Below are 19902 nucleotides of genomic sequence, written 5' to 3' on the forward strand. Positions count from 1 at the left end.
TCACGCCGTTACTATTAAACTAGGGATGCTAGAATAGGTTTCTTGATCTTCAGCGCCTGAGTTTAATGCTGCTAAGCTTGAAGGAGCCTCCGAACTTGTCTGGGGCTCGCCAGCTAACCCTCGGTGACATTGCTGCATGGTTGGCAACGATGAAGTATTGTGGATGAGGTATTGTTACACGCACACTGCGTTACAGGTATGTCTCCCAATTTAGAATAAATAGAAGATACAAAATTACCAAGATATATCGTAGACTCTTTAATAAGTTATCGCTTCATAGGTGAAAGTGCAAAACCTGCTTACATACCACAGCCCTGACCCGTGGCGATCGTAACGCAATAACACGAGCATTTGCATTGCCTAAACTTAAATATACCTAAAGTATTGAACAGGAGGCAACCCCCGGGCTGCACAATAGCCCGAGTTTACATAACAACCCTTACGTAATCGCCTGGCTATACCATAGCCCCGAAGTTATCCCGGCCACACCTTCCTAGGCCCCAGGTTCGATTCCTCAACCTCGCACCTTTATTTATTTTTTAACGCATGACTCAACAGGCAAAGTCAGCGGCGCTTCGCGCCGCTGCCTTTGCCTCCATCGAAAGCGAAAGCGAAAGCGTAAGCGAAAGTCTATCCCTTTTATTATTGGTGGCTTATCGCCAGGTCATGTGGTCAGATCACGTGCGGCTACGTATGTGGCTACGTATGTGGCTACGTATGTGGCTACGTGTGTGGCTACGTATGTGGCTACCTACATATGTGCCCGTCACGTGGTGTTGTTATCTTATCTTTCCAAGGCCCATATAATATAATGATGCACCCAATCAGAGCCATTTTAGCCTTCGGAGCTGGTTTTCGGCCAAAATGCCAAGCCATGCTCCACATATACAGGTCGTGCACCCAATCAAATCGCTTAAAAGGTGATGCACGTGCCAGATACTGCCCATTGAGTTACTTTCCTATTTGGGCCATGGAAAAAATTCGACACAATAACCCCTCGTAAACTCGGGCATTCATTTGCACAAAAATTAAGCTTTTATCAAGGGTCCAAGGGTCCAATGCGAGTGGTGTAAAGGTCTGACCTATGGGTCCAAGTGTCGAGCTGAAAATAGCCTGAAAACTGAGTTCATTAATTAACTGGGGTATTAACGCATTATAGTTAATTAAAAGGGGTCTTAAACTTGGAAGATTAAACAATGTATTCTCTTTTACAAATGTGTAAGGCTGGGTGCTATTACTGAAAGGCCTAGACTGGCAGCTGAACCTGTTGGCAATGACCATAAAATGGTAGTACTACACCTGGTAGAATATAGAACCTAGGATTCATAGCTTTATGTTCAGTGATATTGTGTTGTTTGGAATGTCGATGCGGACTGTCGGTGGGTTGGATAGAATGCGCTAAACACTAAATCGATCATTAACGCAATATGCGGGGCTGTCCTTTTATGAACTTATCCATAACACAATAATAGAAGCTTAAGAGCCTCAAACCACCCCACCAAGTTTCTAGAATCCATCCCAGCTGTCGACTTACATAAACCCCACTATCATTATACCGATTTCTTGCCCAACGCAAATCCCACTTTAGCACAACGAACATGGCCGACGCAGAATTAGAACAGGTATGCTAAATAGGTGTTACCGAAATACTACTTTCCCACATTCAAGCTAACAAGCCCTAACTTATAGATCCGCAAAGCGCGCCTCGAGCAGCTCAAAGCGCAAGGCAGCGGGGCAGGCAGCGCGGGGCCCAGCCAAGGAAACCAAGCAGAGCAGCAGAAGCAGTGAGCGGCGCATACCCTCCCCTTCGCCAACCACCATACTTACAACACCCTAACTAACTAACAACTCCCCCTCCCAACAGACAAGAAGCCGAAGCCCGCCAATCCATCCTCAACCAGATCCTACACCCGGAAGCCGCCGACCGTCTAGGCCGCATCCGGCTCGTAAAGGAGGAGCGCGCCGCCGACATCGAGAACCGCCTCATCATGCTCGCGCGCACCGGCCAGCTGCGCCAGAAGGTCACCGAGGCCCAGCTCAAAGAACTGCTGAACGCGGTCGCCGATAACAAGGAGGAGGAGAAGATCGTGGTGAACAGGCGCAAGAACTGGGACGACGAGGACGACGATCTGCTGGACCTGTGATGCCGTAGGGTGTTTTTATATCGTTTCTTAGGGCGGACTGGATTACGGCGAGGGGTCAATGACGTATGTAGGTTGGAGAGAGGCAGAGAAAAGAAACAAAGAAAACAGCGCACGATGCAACGGGATAGCACGGCATGGCATGGCGTTTCTGGGGAATATAGGAGAGTGCTCGTTCTCGCTCTACGCGGTCCAAGTACAGCCAATAATGTACAGATCAAACTATCTATTAATGACACATTTAAATACCCCTTCTTTTTGCCACCGTCTCAACTCCCAACAGCCCGCGCACCATTCACCTCCCTTAACATCTTCTTCTCCGCGCGCTCCCTCTTACGTATCTCGCGCAAATCAGGCGGCCTCTCGATCCCCAACCGCGCCCGTAACGCATCCACATCCGTCTCCATCTCCTCCTCCCAGTACACATTAATAACCTCGTCGCAGCGCAGGCCATTGCGCACCGCCCACGGCGCATAGATGGTAAAAAAGCGACGGCGCTCCACGGGCTTGAGCGTCGCGACGGCTAGTAGCGAAAGGCCCGTCATCGGGAGCAGCGTGTTCGCAAACTCGAACGCCTTGAGCGCAACCTCGCCCTCGCGCACGATCGGTAGCCCCGTCAGCGCGTGGTAGAAGTCGTGCGACTCGCGGTACCGCTGCATGACGTACGCGCACTCCTCGTCGTCGATGAACCGCACGCCGCTGCGCGTGTCCGGGGATACACCCTCTCGGTCCAACCACGCGACATACGTTCCGCCGACGGTATTCTGTGGTAGCGAGCGCAGGTACGGCAGATTCAGTGACGCGGATGTGATTCGGGGCCGGTCCCGTAATATCCTGCGCCCCGTGGCGGATGCGAGCATGGCCCGCCGTAGCCGCTGGATGAAGTACGGCGACGCGGTGGCCTCGCCCAGAGCCGCGATCATGTCCCCCCGGTACGGGTTTACGAAGGACGCGATGCCGGAGCCGACGGCTAGGGCGGCGCGCTCGAGACCCGTCAGCGGCACGTGGCCTGGGTAACTGGGTGGTGGGCGGTTGAGGACCGAGAAAGGTCTCCTATTGTTGTTGCTATTGGTAGTGCATGACGATGATGCTGTTGCTGCTGCTGCTACGGGTAGTTGCCGTAGCACGTGATTTTGGACAAGGCCATGCCGGCTCGATACGGAGCGTAGACAAGGAGTGAGAGCTTTCATTTTGCTAGGACCCACGTCTTTCGAACTCTCAAATTCCTAAGAAGGGAGAAATTCTCCAGACTTATTCCATTGATTCCGGAGAAGATATTTCTTTAATACCTAATTGTTGATCACACTCTATTAGGTATCGTATGTTTCGGAGCTGCGGGCTGCAGCTTGAATGAGCTCACTAGGTACATAAAGCTTTGATCCAATGAGTGAATGAGATGTCGTTCCGTTATATGCATATCGGAGATTATATACTAGTATCCCGTTATTACGATTCATCGATTTCCACTTAAATCATTGCCCCTTTTTAGATCCACAATTCAATTAACTTCCATTGTATGTGATAGGGGCAAAATTAAGCTATAGCAAGGCTTTCCAACGAAGCGACTTCAACATTATCCAATGTCAATACCTAACATTTCTCAAACTAAAAGTACAACTAGATCTCCTCGGTATATTAGCTCTCTACCCTTGCGCGTTTGCTGGAGGATGTCTAAGCTGCCGACTATGTCTATTTTTAAGTGTAAGGATAAGGTACCTGTTAAGCTGGCTTATATCATATCAACAAGACAAGAAGTTGACATATAAACCAGATAAAGTGTTTATAAATTAGTTGAGTTCGCTTCTCATACACCCCCCTCGGATTTTATTCCCGTAGAAGACATATCCTCATAGAGTTCCTTATACGGAATAAGGACTTACCGTTCTCTCTCATTACAATCATTACAATATGCCTAAAGTCCGGACTTACGCTAGCTACAGAAGATACCAGTCAGTTAGGAACTCTAACCTAATCGACGAAGCATACCGATGAAAGCACAAGAATGGAACCTGCAGAGTTCCACTTCCCTTAAACACATCGCATAAATTAGTTACATGTTATATAAACAATCCTAGTCAATTGTCCCCTCCTACAACCGCGTAGTGTTCTCGATACTACCGTTCCATTCCGTACGTATATTCGTCGTGATATTTAAGCAATCACTTATGTCTAACATCAAACAGAGAGTGCGGAAACGGATTAGTAAACTCTCTTTTCTGGAATACATACCTAGGTACCTAGGCATGAATTGTATTACGAGAGGATATGTGAGTTAGTGAGCAAAGAGGTAAGCTATTTACATCTTTCTCAAACAAGAGCAACATGGTTTTGATGCTACGAACCCTAACGATAGTCGGTGGTCAAATCTTGGACGGCATAAAACAGCAATCAATTCGTACTACTCAGAGATTCCACTATGGACTATCAACCCAGAAACGCAGGTTCCTACCTCGTGCCAACCCTCAAAGAAACGAAATGAAACATTAGTTTGCCATCTTCACTCGGAGGCCTGTGACCTGTCAGAATATCGCAATTTCCGAGCAAATTTGGTTGCCAAATAGTTTGTGTCAGAAATGTCCGAGTGCTCTGCCAGAGTCATGCAAACTGGAGTGGTGGTTATGCGGTAATTACCAGTCAGCTTCCGCATTGCTTGAATTCACCCAGGAGTCACCTCCTAAGTTGCCACCAGAACCCCAAGTACCAGCGGCATCGACTTTAGGTCCAGATCCCCAACCATCTGCAGCAGCTCCTCCGGCCGCGGGCGCACCCCAGCTGTCATCTGCACCGCCAGCAGCCCAGGAATCAGTACCAGCATTCTGGCCGTCATTGGGCCCATCTGTCTGCCACGCGTCTCCCTCCTCTTCTTCAAAGTCGCTCTTGTCGTCCTCCATTTTAAAGTTCTTTGGATCTACACCCTCGGGGATGTACTGCTGGAGGAAGTCGGGCACCGGCTGTTGAGTCTCCATGAGGATCTTGGTCAAATCTTCAGCGAGAGACTCATCACGCTCAGTGAAGAATGAGGTGGCAGAACCGGTGTATCCAATGCGGCCGGTTCGACCTGTACGGCGTTAGTAAACGAACAAGACACTTTGGAAATGAAAGGTAACTTACCAATGCGGTGAACATACTCCTGAATACCGCCATGGTCCGCACTTGGAAGATCAAAGTTGATAACATAGCGGACGTTACGTACGTCAATTCCACGAGCCGTAACTCCGGTAGCGATCAGAAGGGCTGACTTCCCAGAGCGGAACGCTCGCATTGCATCCTCACGCTCTCGCTGAGTGCGGTCCGAGTGCATCGATGTGCAAGGCATACCCTTGTGGAAGAGAAAATCATCAATCTCGTCTGCCGTGCGTTTGCTGTTGACGAAGATGATGGTTCGGGCAGGAGTCAGCGAGTACAGAAGATCAAGAAGAGCCTCTCGCTTCAGCTCCTGCTTCACGAAGATGATGTCTTGCGAAATGTTTGCATGGGAGCTTCCGATGCGACCTACGCGAATACGAATATGGTTCATCGCAAGATGGTCTTTGGCGAGTTTGCGAACAGCGCCAGGGAAAGTGGCCGAGAATAGCATGTACTTCACATTTCCTTGCTCTTGTTCTATAGTAGATATTAGATGTATATTGATGTGTTAGGAACGTGTGAACTTACCTCCACCGGAGAGGATCTTCTCAAATTCCTCCTGCCAATCCATGTCGAGCATCTCATCAGCCTCGTCGATCACCATGTATCGAAGTCGACGAAGCGTGAACAGGTGCGAGCGCTCCATGATATCGACAAGTCGACCAGGAGTAGCGACAAGGACATCGCAGCCTCGCCCAATCTGTTGGAGTTGCTCCTGAATAGGTCCTCCTCCATAGACAACACAAGGACGAAGCATTGTGCGGTAACAGAATCTACGCGCTTCGTCGAAGATTTGAATTGCTAGTTCTCGAGCAGGACAAACCACGAGTACCAAAGGCTCGGCTCGCACGTATTGGGGTGGTCCATTGTCATATTGCTGAGGACGGGGAGCAGCCAATTTTTTGGCTTTGCCCATCAGCTGGTTCAAAATAGGAACCAGATATGCAGCGGTTTTGCCCGAACCTAAGAAATAAATGGGTTAGCAGAGCTACGTAGAGTGATGATAAAAGATAAGTGAGTTACTGACCTGTTTGGGCAATGGCGATCAAATCATGTCCCATCTTGATTGCCGGGATGCAGTACTTTTGGATGGGGGTCGGTGTTTTGTAGCCGGCCATCTCAACATTCTTCATCATGATAGGGTGAAGACCCGCGTCTTTGAAGTGAGAGATAGGGATGATACGCTTCTCACCCTCTTGGGAGACACTGATCTCCGCGATCCTAGGGAGGTTAGCAGGATAGTGAGTCGTGAAGGGGAATTAAACAAACTTACTTGGAGAAATCGACGCCGGCGCAGTGTCGCTCCTCTGGGCGACCAAAGAGCTGGAGTTCCAGCTCTGGATTCACAGGACCGACTTCGCCTTCTTCGCCATCCCATTCATAGATGGCGCCGTTGCTGCCCCACTTGCGGTCAACATCAGTTTCGGTGTAGTCGAATGCAACGGGCTGACCCCAGTCACCGACTGGCTTCTCAGGACGTTGCGCAACGGTAGTTGAAGGCCCGGCAACCTGCTTGGGGGCCACCGGCTTCTCAGGGGAACCCCAGCCGTCAGACATGTTGATCAATGAACCAACAAGGTTGTTCTCGGAGTTCTAGAGATCTTAGGTCAGTGATAACAGAAGACGTAATATTCATCTACCAGCCTGTAAGGGCTTTGAAGCCGGAATCTCAGATACGGGGGAATGCGGCCGGCTGACGGACAAATGGAGGTTTCGGGCAATGTGATATGAAGGATGTTTGGGAGGAGGAGTAAAATGTCAAGATACTTGGTTGTTCGGGGTGCTAAGGTTCGAAGTTTGATATAAGGATACAAAATGCACTTAGTATTGGTTGAGAGGACGGAAATGCGAAATAAATCGTGAGTAGATACTTACTTGTTGACTTATGTCTTGAGAACTTGAGTGTCGTGATACCCAAGTGTGTAAGCGCGAGTCCTATGCGATAGAATTATTAGCAAAAGGTTGCGTTAAAATAACGGAAGATCTGGAAGAGGTAGCGAGAGAAGGTAAAGTAAGGTAGCAGCAGTTCATGAAAGTGATAGGTAGGCAAGAATTGTGTCAAGAAGAAGCCTTGTGAAATAAACAAGCTTACCTATCCAGTAATGGCGAGGAAGCTATGACCCTGGATTAAGGTTAATAGGATATTGAAATCGTCCAGCAAAAACGTGCAGGAATGGTAAGGTCTTGGGGTAGGTTGCTTAAAAGAAGCGAGGTTTAGATGGTATGAAACGTTGTTTGGGAGTACAGGTTGGCGATGGGCGAGTCGGGTAAAAGGGCGACTAAGTATTAGACGATCGAAAATAATATTCAGAGTTGAAGAGTCCCTCGTGCTGAAAGCAGGAAAGTAAAGAGAAAGGGAAAGGGAATCGGGGTGTGTTATGTTGTAAGGGCAGACACGTCGAGGTTTACCTTTAGCAGAGTATGGTTGATGGATGATGGTGGGAGATAATGAGGAAGGAAATGTTGATCTTACCTAGCCCTTTGTTCTGTTGAAAAATCGAAGAACTGAAGACTGTAGTTGTGGTCCTTAGATCAAGCTTAGGTACCTCTCCGCGGGATCCCGTGGTAATGTAATGATGAGGAAAAAGAGGTAGAAGTAGGCTGTAGGGAGGAGAAATGCGTTCTCTTATAATTGCCAGTGGGAAAGAATCAGCACCTTGATACCTCGAGGATCAGGAAGCAACAAACTTAGGAAGGAACAGCTGCTTAAGTTGAGTTGCTTTAGAAGGAGCCCCGTAAATACTTCAGTATACTTTTAGGGTGTATGCGAGGTCTTAAGTACGCGTACTTAGGTGGGTATGTATCAAATCTACTATAACTGCTGGTGCAGGTATGTGAAGGGTACAACTTAGGGAAGTAGAGCAAGGTACGGATTTAGGCAACAAGGTACATACATAAATAAAAAAGTAGTGATGTAAGTGAATAAGGCTATGGCTATTAGCGGAGGAGGCACCATCTAAGTGCACAAGGTTTCTTTAGTTGGACACTGCAGTTGTTGATATTTAATACATAAATGTATGTATCTACCTTACTGTGAGCCTCCAACATGGAAGGCACACTCGAATGTACGGTTACGTATTTTTAGGTCTCCATGACGATCGTATAGGAGATGAGGTGTATGGCCTGGGACACTAGAACGATATGCAGATCACTGTAAGAGATTCCTAGGATATGATAATCTGGCTAGAGTGCCTAGATGGGGGGCGTCAGGGGCGACGACATGGAAATATGACCGGCGTTCTGGACACGAATGGGGGATCGAGAAATTAACGTCTACCCTCAGGACGATCGACTTCATATGGCGGCAAGTCACTATACCTTCGATTCATCAGCAACCTGGATTGAAAGGGGTTACTTGAAAGCCTCTCCATATGCTTTCGAGAGCCTTTACCTACCTAACGTATGATTTATTGATAATGAGCTAGATATATAGTAGGTCGGTAACCATAGTATCACATGCATACCATCTCTACTTTATCAAAACCCCTTTGAGCTTACATGGAGATATTTGTTTGCTAGGATGGCAACATACAATATCAACCTATTATCAGTATTAGATCTTGAAAAGAAATGACGGAAAGATGTGCGTTCGTTCATAAGCTACATGCTATTAGAGCTTGAACAAACAAAGGGTAAAGAGCATGCAGATGGGGTTATGCTGAGGGTACTTGCAGCATAATTAGTTGTAAAACAATTGATACAATTATACCTAGTATCATTACTATACGTAGCATCGCTTGGGATCGGTATGTGGTATTTTAGGTTATTTAAGTAATGTTCAATGTTCATTCATGCCTTAGTTACATTAATATTAAAAGGATAGAGATTAGGTGAAAATTGGTTGTCTAGACTATACATCCATTTTAATCTCATGTGGAGTGAGAATCGAATTCAAAATTTAGCACGGGGAGGAATACAGCATTTAGCACAGGTTGAAAATTTAAAGATATGCCTCAGAGCGCCTAAATCCCTAGTTTACATGATATAGCCATCCCATAGATGCTCGTCATCGTTGAATCGTGAGGTCTGTTCGTAGTCACCCATACCATCCTTCAACACTTGATCTAGTGTTGCCGCAGCTCTACCAGCCGTCCCGCCTTCTTTCTTGGCCATATCTACACCGGCCTCAACAGCTGCTCTAAATCTCTTCTGGAAGATATCTTGTCTATCTTCCCGGTTTCGATAGAGCTCGCTATCCTCGTCTCTAGGGGGCTTGAATAAGCCGAGATACCCAAGTGGGTCTGGCGTCTGCGGCACGCAACATATATTGCTGACCCAATCATTAGGGGTCCAGAATGTGGCCATTCCTGGCTTGAACCCCATATCTAGAAATTTGGATAACACCAACATCTGTCGTGGGAAAGACTGGCCATATTTCTTAGCACCAAAAGTCGTCCTCGGAGCAGAAGTCCAACCACTCTTCGATGCGATGGCTGGTGAGGATTTAACAGCCCACCCAAGAACCGACATGAAGTCTCTAAGCGGTTTAACCCAACAACCAGCACTCGAGACGACATCTTCGCCGGCAACATCAAGTAGCCATTCCATATAATTCAGGCCATCATCCTTGACCTCCTGCGAGATGTTGGTCATGGTACCTCGGATATAGAGCATGATCTTCTCAACATGAGGGCGGACTTCATCGGCGGGAAGAGTTCGTAGTAGCTTCAGCAGCTGGCCGCGCACAGGTCCAGAGGAGTCGGACATCATGGGAAGAAGCTTCTGTAGTAATGTCGACGTCCCTACTGGATTTGTCGGCGGGTTCGTCGAGAGCTGACTCGCAAGGTACGATAACGCATCTCGACGTTGAGTGTCCGAACGAGAGCTCGTTAGAGAGAGGGTATGCTTGAATCGTTCGGATGGATCCGGCGCATTCTCAGCAAGCTGCTGCTGCAAGACGATAGCTGCGATAGTTTAGTAAAGCGACCTTCAATTGCGACGGTGGGTGTCGCATAAATAGCATCATCATCATACATTTGGATTTAAAACTGGTATCCGTAAAGTTAGAAGGTTTCGCCTTGGGCTTCCCTACTTTTAGCTTGGGCTTCTGGAAGTCCTTCTTCTTTTCCTTCTTCTTCTTAGTACTGGAACCCATCTCGAATCAGTCATTAGGATGAGCAAGAACTAGTGCGATAGGTTCAGCAGACCAATTGGCCATACTATCCCATTATACATCTAGTTAACTGAGCTTCGCGACGGAACTATCGAGCACAACTTTTTGGCGGTAAGCAGCGGCATAATTGCACTACTGACCCCGGATTTTATTTGTGGCTTGCTTATCTTATCATAGTGGCTTGCATGCTACCGTCTTCTAGTTCTTAGTGGCTTAAGCTAATTTCTAGGTACGGTTGTCTTGGGTACAGGTACCAAACAAAGAATCAATAAGCTCTTAACTCACCTTGAGGGCTGTTTCCGTTCGCAATTACTACGAAGGGTTCTTCATTCAATCACCAAAAGGAAATATGGCAGAAAAGGCATTGGTAAGAGCTATAACTCCTTAGTGTTAATATATATCTAACTGATAGCGTACGTAGCCTTCCGTCAACACGGAATCCATAGAGGAGTCACTCCACCGGCTCTCCAAGAAGCCCGGGGTCAAGGCCTGGCTTATGTTGGACCGGGCCGACGGTACCGTTCTCAAGACCAACGGCCAGATCTCCGCGATTAGACCTGCACGATATGTAGACAGGAAAGCTTCACTACCGAGCCCTACGGGCGGTTCCTTTTCGACCGACGTCAGCGCGAGTACCGATAACGAAACCCAAGCCGCACAAGAGCTCGCTAGCATGGTGTGGAGCTTCTTAAGTACGGCAGGGAGCTTGGTCGACGAGATTGACACCGAGGTAGATGGTCAACTGTGTTTTTGAATGAAAGAGGGGCTAATAATTTGATGTAGGATGAACTGAAACTATTGAGGCTGCGCACAAAGAAGCAAGAGCTAGTTATTGTCCCCGAAGTCAAGTATCTGCTGGTAGTCGTCCACGACACACCTCCCGTATAATGGAACGCGTCACATTTCAGATTATCGAATCTAGCGGGACCCCTGGCTCGTGATTGAGCTGGCGGTTTTCTCGGCCAGTAGCTTTCAGCATATACGGCGTTCAGCGGCGTTTAGGATGGCATTATACCCAAGATTGCCAGGGTGGGAATGATTTATGTTGACGACCTAGGGCTATCCTAATGGAATTCAATGCCTCTAATAAAAGAATATTATCGTGTATGGCCGTCATCTAATGTAAGCATTACTACGTGACCGGATCTGTCGAAAGTATCCATAGCATATAAATGGCATATGTTCATTACAAACCGAAGGGCGCACGGCCGCTCCAGGTGGTTCGCGTAAGTGGAATTTAACTCATGACTGGTAGACGAACATAAGGAAAGACCTAATACACAACACTCTATACTTTCCCCCGTTGACCACTATACGAAGATTTATAACTAACCCAGTTTTCTAAGAACAGGAGCCAGAACATTATGATATCATCACAACTCGCTCTCGGCCATTGTTGCGGTATTATACCTACCATACGACGGTAAATTGTGTATAGCTCGTATATGATCGAGGCTTTGGACGCTATAACTATTAACGCAGTGCTAGGTGGCTAAATGGCAACACACGCTGTCCGTGTCAGACTCAACTGGACTGGGGTTGAAGGGGTGTTCTTTCACCCCTATGCTTACCACCCAGAGTCAGCTCAACCATGTAACAGACGCTTCAGCTACTATCAGACTGACGGTATTATTGGGTAGTGTCTAGGGTATTCCTTTCTTAGTGGACGTTTTCCCCGGTCGTCTCTAAGATATTTCCGCGTGATAGCAAGCTGACTGCAGTAGTTGAGACCTACTACTGCAGACGGTGCACAATCCAAATATGGTAACTATTAGGCTTGTCGGGGTCCTTCGCGCGTGGAGCGTAGCGAGGTAATCCAATAGAAGGAGAATGTTTGCACCGTGGCTCTGCAGATGTTTTCGGAAACCCGGGAGCACTAGCTCTTATGACTATCTCTACAGCTGATGGATCAGCAATTGACGCAGCAACAAGGACACTGGGGGGCGTGTCTTTTTGCCAGAATCCGGGTAGTTGACCGGTCTAGAGGAGGCATAAGGCATTCCTCTAGCCTCGATGACGGCACTTGCCATCACCTCCGTTAAATCTACGTTGACAACTAGAGTTGATGTCCAAAGCACCACTGGATTACTAAAACGACATCTGGATGGTCAAGAGAGCGGATAACATTAATTATGCTACGCCTGCCAACAAATGCCTCTGTGAAAGAGAAAACTCGTTGCTTCTTGGGCGGGGGAATACAAGATAGCTACTCTGATTGAGCTTGGTATTAAGGTCGCCGATATAAGCTACCTTTCTATGGTAGATCTTTCCATCGGTTACGAGATAAATAATCTATAGCATCGGAGTACTATAGCCTCGGCTTATACTTTTGGGACGGGCATTACAGGTATATATGAAAGAAATCGAACCTGCCGAGATAGATGAAACCGGACACATAGGGTTCCGTTCTCCTAGGATTGGAATTATACGAATAAGTAGTCAAGGAATATCGGATGCAAGAGCATACTGGCCTTAGAACAACTCCCGAGTAAGATGCTGCTTGATAGATGTTAAACCAACACTCAAACGCTCCCAATAGTGCAAACCCCAATGCGATTCACCTCGAGCTGTTAGCATTGGTGAGAAGAGGAATCTCGTCACGAGGGCTCATCTTACATCCCATAACTATGGCCACTAAAAGTGCCACATGAGCTGGCAATGATGGATGAAACACGTCTCGGCTCCTAACCTAAGCGATTAAGAGTATACTTCCACGTGAACTTCCGGCACTCGCATAATATTGGGCTAAAATAGTCGCCTTGCCGGTGGCATATCTGCTGTTTTCTTCCTCTCGTATACTGCTAGAATATCCAACATTTGTAAATTTCTATCGGTCATTGAGAGTGGCTGCCAAGAAAATCGCCCAGTGTAGTTTCAGTTTCAGCGGTAACTCAATCGAGAACCATTGGATGGATACGGGCTAGGGGAGGCCGAGAGAAATAATAACCCGAACCTCGGACACGTACTTACGACACGCGAATTAATGTGTAGTACCGTGATTTGAGATCTCTCGGTACTACAACAGTAGGTGTAAAGGCGTAGGAGGAGGTATTAGAGAACCCTATCAGAAAGGCCCCATATCCAGTGTTATCAATTAGCACAACGAATATCGCAAATTTGCTGACTACGGTCATATCCGATGTTAGTTGATCCGCAGTGCCATTTAAAGTGTTGCCAACTCAATACGCAGACTGCGAGTCATCGCCAATTTTAGCTATAAGATTCAGCACCAACTAAATATTAGTTCCGGACCAAGCGGGAAGCTCTATGATCGTCGTCAGCTGTAACTGATCGCCGCAGTCATTACCCTTGGAGCGATTCTAGAATACTGCAGTCGGAGCCGAACTGGGCTACGGTAGGATGACATACCTGGACGCCCTACGGATGTGATTGAGAATCCTACAAGGTCAGGATAATTGACTTATAGTCATTCTCAAATTGTAACAGGACAATTGAGCGGGTGGGTACATAGTATACGATATAGGTAATCCAACAATGCACCATTGGGCGTCGTATGGAACGGCGCCTCAGGATTCAGCGTTGCACCATCGTATGCGAATAATTGATCTGGGAACCTTCTATGGAAGCAAGGATCAGTTTCCATTTTTCGGCTGAGGTTCAGTCAGCGCGTCCCATATAAATTAAACAGAAATGTTCCGATATATTAGGTTGAAAAGTTGGAGGGGAAAGGCTATCTACATTAAAATTAAAGTGCTATATAACTTGTACGGCACTGCTCGGGATTCTAGTGAAAGACGCTTCGGTAATAATTTGAAGGATAATTCGAAGGTGGTAAGGATACACCGTAAGGCTGACATTGTTTCATTGTCGTAAATAAGAACTTTTGACAACAATGATGACGAAACGCGTTCTAATCTTGTACAGAAAATCCGATAGAGAGGGTTCGTACTTGGTGAGCGGCTTAGACGGAATCGGCTTAGTAGGGGTGGTCCCATGTTTCTGCTTCTAGAGGTGGAATCGCGGACCGCACGGGTGGTACGAAGCGAAAGATCTAGTGGATCTATCCAGATGGCCACCCACGCGAGCCACGTCAGGCATGAAGGCTGAAACTGCAAGTGAGCCTTAGCTAGAACGTGGATGGTATATAGCGTGAGATAATGTCGGTGTGCGGCTGTTACATATGAGAAAAGTCCACATCTATCGGAATAAGACGCATAATATTTGCTGGCGTTAGGAACTAGAGCACCAATAATTCTTGATGGGGGTGAATTTCAAACTACCAAATCGGTAGACGAAATATCCCCTGCACATTCGACCTCCGAAGCCTATGAGGAGGTACCTAGTGAAGGTGATTTGAAACAACCCAAAAATGTACAGGATAGTTAGCTTACCGGCTGATTATCTTGCTCATCCATCCAGGTAGCTATCGCGGCTTTGCTTGCATGGGTACAAACACCAAGCACCCCATAGCCCGAATCCATCTACCATGTATTGTGACGTTCGGCACTTTGAACATAAGCTTAGCTATTCGTGGCATCATTCATACTACTGGCCCTGGTGTATACAAAGATAGATCGGATGTCTGGCATTGCGGTTGGTTTTAATATGGCCGTGTGGCCGCCCAGCCTGATTTCCCATAATTGTGTAATCTGAAATTTACATCTGGCATTAGGTGCGCCTATCATCGTCTTCTAGCATATCGGGAAGACCGTAATATAGACGATCTTGTCGACTGGCTTTTAGCATCACTCGAACTTAATATCCTTGGTCCAACCTCATTTTGATATCGACTGGATGGCTTGGCGGTTGTTCTCATGGCACACTTATAACCAGTACGACAGATCAGTTCTGAAACCACAATGGTCTTTTCGCGCAACATACCGTCGGACGTTGTGTTCGACGCTCTAAACTTAAACAAACGGAAAAGCGCACACGACTCATTCATGAGGGTGCCATCGCTAGCTGTGTTTAAACCCCCAGCACTAATCTTCATTACCGACGCTAAGGAACCAAACGATGGCAACCGGCAGAAACGTTCATCTAAATATGCTCGAATTCGAGAGTTCGTACGACGGCCAAAAGAGCAGAGCCGTAAGACCCCTCAGGCGCGAATACGGAATAAGTTGCAAAAGGGCATCCGCGGAGTGATTAAAGGTGTCGGGATGAGTAAAGGTGAAGGACCGCGGCGACGGAGTGGATATGCAGAAAACGCTTCAGGCGCAGGTTCGGGTTCAGGTCCAAACACACGCACAAGCGCGGCCGTCGCGGATGCAACTCCAACTACACGTATGACTACGAACACGCCGGCTACGACTACAGGCAGAAGTACAAGTACATTCAGTGCGGAGAAATCAAAGGCCAACACAGCAGCAACAACGGTACTGTACCTACCATAATTTCCTTTTACAGCAACCCTTACCGCCCCTACCCTTTTCCCTCCACACTATCCTTGTTAGGTATCCTTGTCAGGGCACGTGTCCGCCAACTGGTAGTTACTCTAACTGCTGGAGATTCTGGGGCAATTCGTTAACGATGCAGCTGCAATGGTAATTGCCAGATGCGCACGTACGAGTCAATCCCCTGCCAAGCCCCGGTACAAGTATTGTACATACATACAATGCCATTTCAGTTTCAATGAGGGGGGGAAAGCGCATAGTTGTTGGATAAGACCGCGACCCCTAAACTGCTTGTCTTATGACCTCAGCTGATGTTTCTACCTAGACCCTGCATGCGCTGTTTTCTTTTCGAACCTTCTTGTTTTTGTGTTTTTTAATTGTTCAGGTAGATGGAACTAAGTAGTTCACACAGCTGAATTTATTATATCGGTTTCTACAGTTCTAGATACTTCTCACGTGCTCAACATCTCCTATAACCATCACTGCCTATAAGGAGCTTTTTCGGGGTTTATTTATCACTAACACCGCTCGTATATCAGCAGATTTCGAGTGCACGGCCATCCTCTGAGAGACCACCATTATCTCCTCGTGTGCCCGTCAACTCTAATAAGCCGCTCCCATCTCCGCCTCCTCCGGGTGCTATAGATAAAGTCGATGGCAGGCCTCGCAAGCCTGTGTTGAAACTAAATCGCATCATGGCAGCATTGACCGATACCGAGATCGAGAAGCTATTCTCCGGAGCTCCGCAATTCTTCGCTCGGTCTCAAGGCCACGGCACCGGTGCCCCGCACCCATCCGTGGCCTTCCCCTGGAATGATGAGTTAGGCATCAGAGACTTAACTGACCATGTCCAGATCGGAGACAATGCCTGGGGTTGCATCACTGCTGGACCCCGGATCATTCTCCGGGACCCCCTATCCGTAGAGTCACCGTCCAGCAAGAAGCGGCCTCACTTTAATGCAAGATGCCAGGAACGGCCAAACATGCTTAGCATGCAGGGTTTAGAGAAAGGAACTATCGGTTATCAAGCTGCTTTGGAAATTTCTGTTGCCGACTCCCTGCAAGAGGAGCAGTATGGTTTCGACAGCCTGGGATCCAAGGGTCATGTCATTGTCGAGCAGCGTCGGAGGCTGATAACCTCCAAGGATGGCTTGCGGCATCTGGATGATTCAGACATCATGGAACAGCTAATCAAATTGGAGGAGAGGTATCAGGCAGAGCGAAGGGGTGTCCGGATAAAATCTCAGGAGCTTTACAATGAGTTATTCGCTAAAGTTCTCTATCCACCAACTAGGGTTATTGACCTAAAAGACCCTTACAGCTTGGCTGTGCAAATTCATGCCTTAGTAAAGGTACTGGCGGCGCCGAATGCCTGGACCGACTTCTCCCGCGTCGAATGGAGGATCCGTCTTGGCCAAATTTTGTGGGCCTTCCCCTTGGATGATGAGATCTTAGACGGGGCATCTATCAATGAGGGAAACGACGCGCAAGATCGAAGTGAGGAGCGATATTGGTTGCTGCTTCAAATTCTTCTTGCCTGCGAACTCCTTATTCGATTAGATGCCATCACAGAGGGCGATGAATGCGGTATAGGCCAGAATCTCAAGGCGTCTGAGGTACACAGATTTGAAAAGGAGGCAAATGTCTCTGTTCGATGGTCCTTGATTCTGGCCCGATCGTGGCTGGAAAATATCAGGGTTAAAAAGCAACAAGTGAATCACTCCGAACCATCCACACCTAAAGGATGGCTCTCTTCGCTGACGAGCAGGATGAATCTCAAACATGAGCACATGTACGGGGCGCATCATGTTGACCACAGTCAGAATCGTCACAACTCTCAGTCTGAGCATGTGTACGCAATACAGGGAAAATACAATGAAAGGCAGGTTTACGGGTTAATACACTTCGCGCGAAAGCTACGCTGGCCAGACATACAACTTTCTGGCACAAAATTATCCGAGAAGGCTATGGCGTTGGATAAAGCAACCCCCGTTACTACGCCTCCCCAGGATTATGATTCCCGCCGCTCTTCATACTTTTCTGATGGTGCATCATCGGTGCGTGACAGAAAGCAACCGGCTAGGCGGAGGAAGATTGAAGCTGCGTTGCACGTGTCCGGATGGCTTTCGAAGTCATATGTATCCGGTTTAATCCTGCCGGGTGAAGTCTTATCGCACTATCTTATGTCGGCTTTACTAGAGGTTGATGAAAATGTATTGGCAAGGCTTGGTCCACTGGCAAATCTCTGTGGTGGTTTTGTCTACAGCGGAAAGAGTTTCTGGAGCACAGCTTGCATCGTGGGCCGTGTATTGGCTGCTGGACAGGGTGCGGCAGAGTGTATGGGCTGGATATCGAGCGACGTAACTCCTCGAGGGCTCGACGAGGGTTGGGTAAACATTGCAGTTGATGCAATTCCAGGTAAGCCCGCTGATTTCTATTCAATCTAGTTCAAGCTAGGTACTTACCATTACAGTCGATCTCGCTCGAACAGGAAGGAAAGCTAGAATATGGGGTAAAACAACTATCGAACGCGAGTCCGATGTTCTTGGCGATGCCGACCCTTCGAGCGTACTGCCCGCCGACTTTATAATCCCGTATGAAAATGCATACCCCAATCCGCCTCCCTCGAATATCAGAATAGAGCTTAAATCGTTAAATTTAAACACCCCGGTAGACAACGGAAGCACAACACCTACCGAAGATAAGAATTTTCACTCGTTTTCAGATTCCAACAAGGGAGAGGGCGCAGAAATTCAGACTTACCCTGCGTCTGTAGCGTTTACAATATCTCACGACACGCTTGAAAGAGAAGAGTATCACAGCTTCAAGCTTTCCAATGACGTCTACTTTGTTACTGCGCATCCTTGCGTCGCCTCCAGTTATGTAAAGTATTTTAAATCCCCCACTAGCCCTACTATCCAGCAAATCGACGTCGGAGGTCATAATTTCAATGGCAAGTCTTCTAGCGCGGCACACATTACAGGTTTGTATATCCCTGCATCACGCCTCCCTTACTGCAGTTTACTAACACGTGCCAGGCCATCCGCTCCATCGATTTTATCATTATACGGCGATCCATCTCACAGATCTTATCAACCATCCTTCCGCGAGTCTAGAGGAACTATTATGCAAAATACCAGTTAAAGGTCATTCAAGAAGTCACTCCTCGACCCCTATCTCCAACAGACTTCCCCGATTCCTGGTAATTGACTGTGTAACGGGTTTTGCGCCACCACAATCGCCAGACATGCCTTCACTCTCCCGCATGTCTTCGCTCTCATCGTCATTTGGTATGGAAGCCACTAATATGCCACCACTACGGATATCTAGTTCACTAGAGCTGGAGAGGCGGCCAAGTACAGCAGCATCATCCCGCAGCAAGATCGAGCGGATCGACCCGCCAAGCTCTAGTCCCGAAGCCAAGATGCGACTCGGAACGCGTAGGAGGCAATTCGGGTCCGACCTCGAGATCCTTGTCCGCGCCCTGTGCGCCGAGAAGGGCTGGAACGCAATTATTAGCCGCCGTAGGCGGGGCTGTTTATCTTGCGCCATAAGAGAAGCAGGGGCTCTAGGGTGGAAAGTCATTATTCGAGTCCAGTAAATAAAGCATCGGAATAAAAAACATCAATGAAAAGAGTACGAGAAAACAGTATCCAGTCCCATACAAGGTTATGGTTTCCGGGGTATGGAGCGGTTTTGGTAGCGCGGTTTAAAATTACAGCATTGCACAAAAAATTCGGGTTATGAAGCGGATATGTATGACAAATGGCACGCATAGGCATAGGCTGCTGTGGTTTTTTTTTGTATTAGGTACATTTTCGAGATACCCAGCTCTTTACGCTATTAATAAACAATGAGTTTCACTCTTGGAGTTTTTGTATTTCACCAAATGGCGCCTTGCGAATTTGACGGGGAATTTGAGCGTAAAAGGCTACCGATGTTTTACCCCCTCTCCCCCTTCCCCCCCTTTTTCCCTCCGTACTATGTTGGACATATATATTTCATTTATAGGTCATATTAATCGTCAAACTTCGGAAGGGGGGCTTTAAATGCCCTAAACTATAGATCCATCCTGGTCAACTAAAATTGCCTTTCACAGGTGTAAGCTATGCTGTGCTATGATTATCGCTGATAGTTACAGGGCACGGGAAGCCAGCACCACTTA

The 19902-nt window shown here is 47.6% G+C and overlaps 7 protein-coding genes across 7 annotated transcripts; 4 read left to right on the top strand and 3 right to left on the bottom strand.

Annotated features, from left to right (window-relative positions):
• The first annotated feature begins 1459 nt into the window (after nt 1-1459).
• Nucleotides 1460-2380, top strand: F4817DRAFT_351829 (double-stranded DNA-binding domain-containing protein). Its single transcript, XM_049305135.1, has 3 exons — nt 1460-1622; nt 1690-1784; nt 1865-2380. The coding sequence occupies exons 1-3, from the start codon at nt 1599-1601 to the stop codon at nt 2142-2144; spliced, it is 399 nt and encodes a 132-aa protein (XP_049154572.1). The 5' UTR covers nt 1460-1598; the 3' UTR covers nt 2145-2380.
• On the bottom strand, nt 2381-3520 carry F4817DRAFT_351830 (Coq4-domain-containing protein). Its single transcript, XM_049305136.1, has one exon. It carries the CDS (start codon nt 3329-3331, stop codon nt 2411-2413), a length of 921 nt encoding a protein of 306 aa, XP_049154573.1. The 5' UTR covers nt 3332-3520; the 3' UTR covers nt 2381-2410.
• A 1248-nt stretch (nt 3521-4768) lies between these two features.
• On the bottom strand, nt 4769-6824 carry F4817DRAFT_320412 (DEAD-domain-containing protein; the record flags this gene model as incomplete). Its single annotated transcript, XM_049301186.1, has 5 exons — nt 4769-5199; nt 5253-5744; nt 5796-6230; nt 6295-6488; nt 6541-6824. The coding sequence occupies 5 exons, from the start codon at nt 6822-6824 to the stop codon at nt 4769-4771; spliced, it is 1836 nt and encodes a 611-aa protein (XP_049154574.1).
• Nucleotides 6825-9097: 2273 nt separating this feature from the next.
• Nucleotides 9098-10687, bottom strand: F4817DRAFT_351838 (Pre-rRNA-processing protein IPI1). Its single transcript, XM_049305137.1, has 3 exons — nt 10666-10687; nt 10242-10575; nt 9098-10171 (listed from the first exon to the last, which is right to left on the bottom strand). Exons 2-3 carry the CDS (start codon nt 10360-10362, stop codon nt 9243-9245), a joined length of 1050 nt encoding a protein of 349 aa, XP_049154575.1. The 5' UTR covers nt 10363-10575; nt 10666-10687; the 3' UTR covers nt 9098-9242.
• F4817DRAFT_277700 (uncharacterized protein) lies at nt 10618-11373 on the top strand. Its single transcript, XM_049299509.1, has 3 exons — nt 10618-10747; nt 10802-11110; nt 11164-11373. Exons 1-3 carry the CDS (start codon nt 10730-10732, stop codon nt 11266-11268), a joined length of 432 nt encoding a protein of 143 aa, XP_049154576.1. The 5' UTR covers nt 10618-10729; the 3' UTR covers nt 11269-11373.
• Nucleotides 11374-15073: 3700 nt separating this feature from the next.
• On the top strand, nt 15074-16286 carry F4817DRAFT_277774 (uncharacterized protein). Its single transcript, XM_049299510.1, has 2 exons — nt 15074-15719; nt 16063-16286. The coding sequence occupies exons 1-2, from the start codon at nt 15201-15203 to the stop codon at nt 16138-16140; spliced, it is 597 nt and encodes a 198-aa protein (XP_049154577.1). The 5' UTR covers nt 15074-15200; the 3' UTR covers nt 16141-16286.
• On the top strand, nt 15888-19540 carry F4817DRAFT_351839 (uncharacterized protein). The gene is made up of 3 exons (XM_049305138.1): nt 15888-18155; nt 18211-18720; nt 18776-19540. The coding sequence occupies exons 1-3, from the start codon at nt 16433-16435 to the stop codon at nt 19336-19338; spliced, it is 2796 nt and encodes a 931-aa protein (XP_049154578.1). The 5' UTR covers nt 15888-16432; the 3' UTR covers nt 19339-19540.
• Nucleotides 19541-19902: the final 362 nt, after the last annotated feature.

Source organism: Daldinia loculata (assembly GCF_022478755.1).
Source record: "Daldinia loculata strain CBS 113971 unplaced genomic scaffold F4817scaffold_79, whole genome shotgun sequence".
Classification (NCBI taxonomy): domain Eukaryota; kingdom Fungi; phylum Ascomycota; class Sordariomycetes; order Xylariales; family Hypoxylaceae; genus Daldinia; species Daldinia loculata.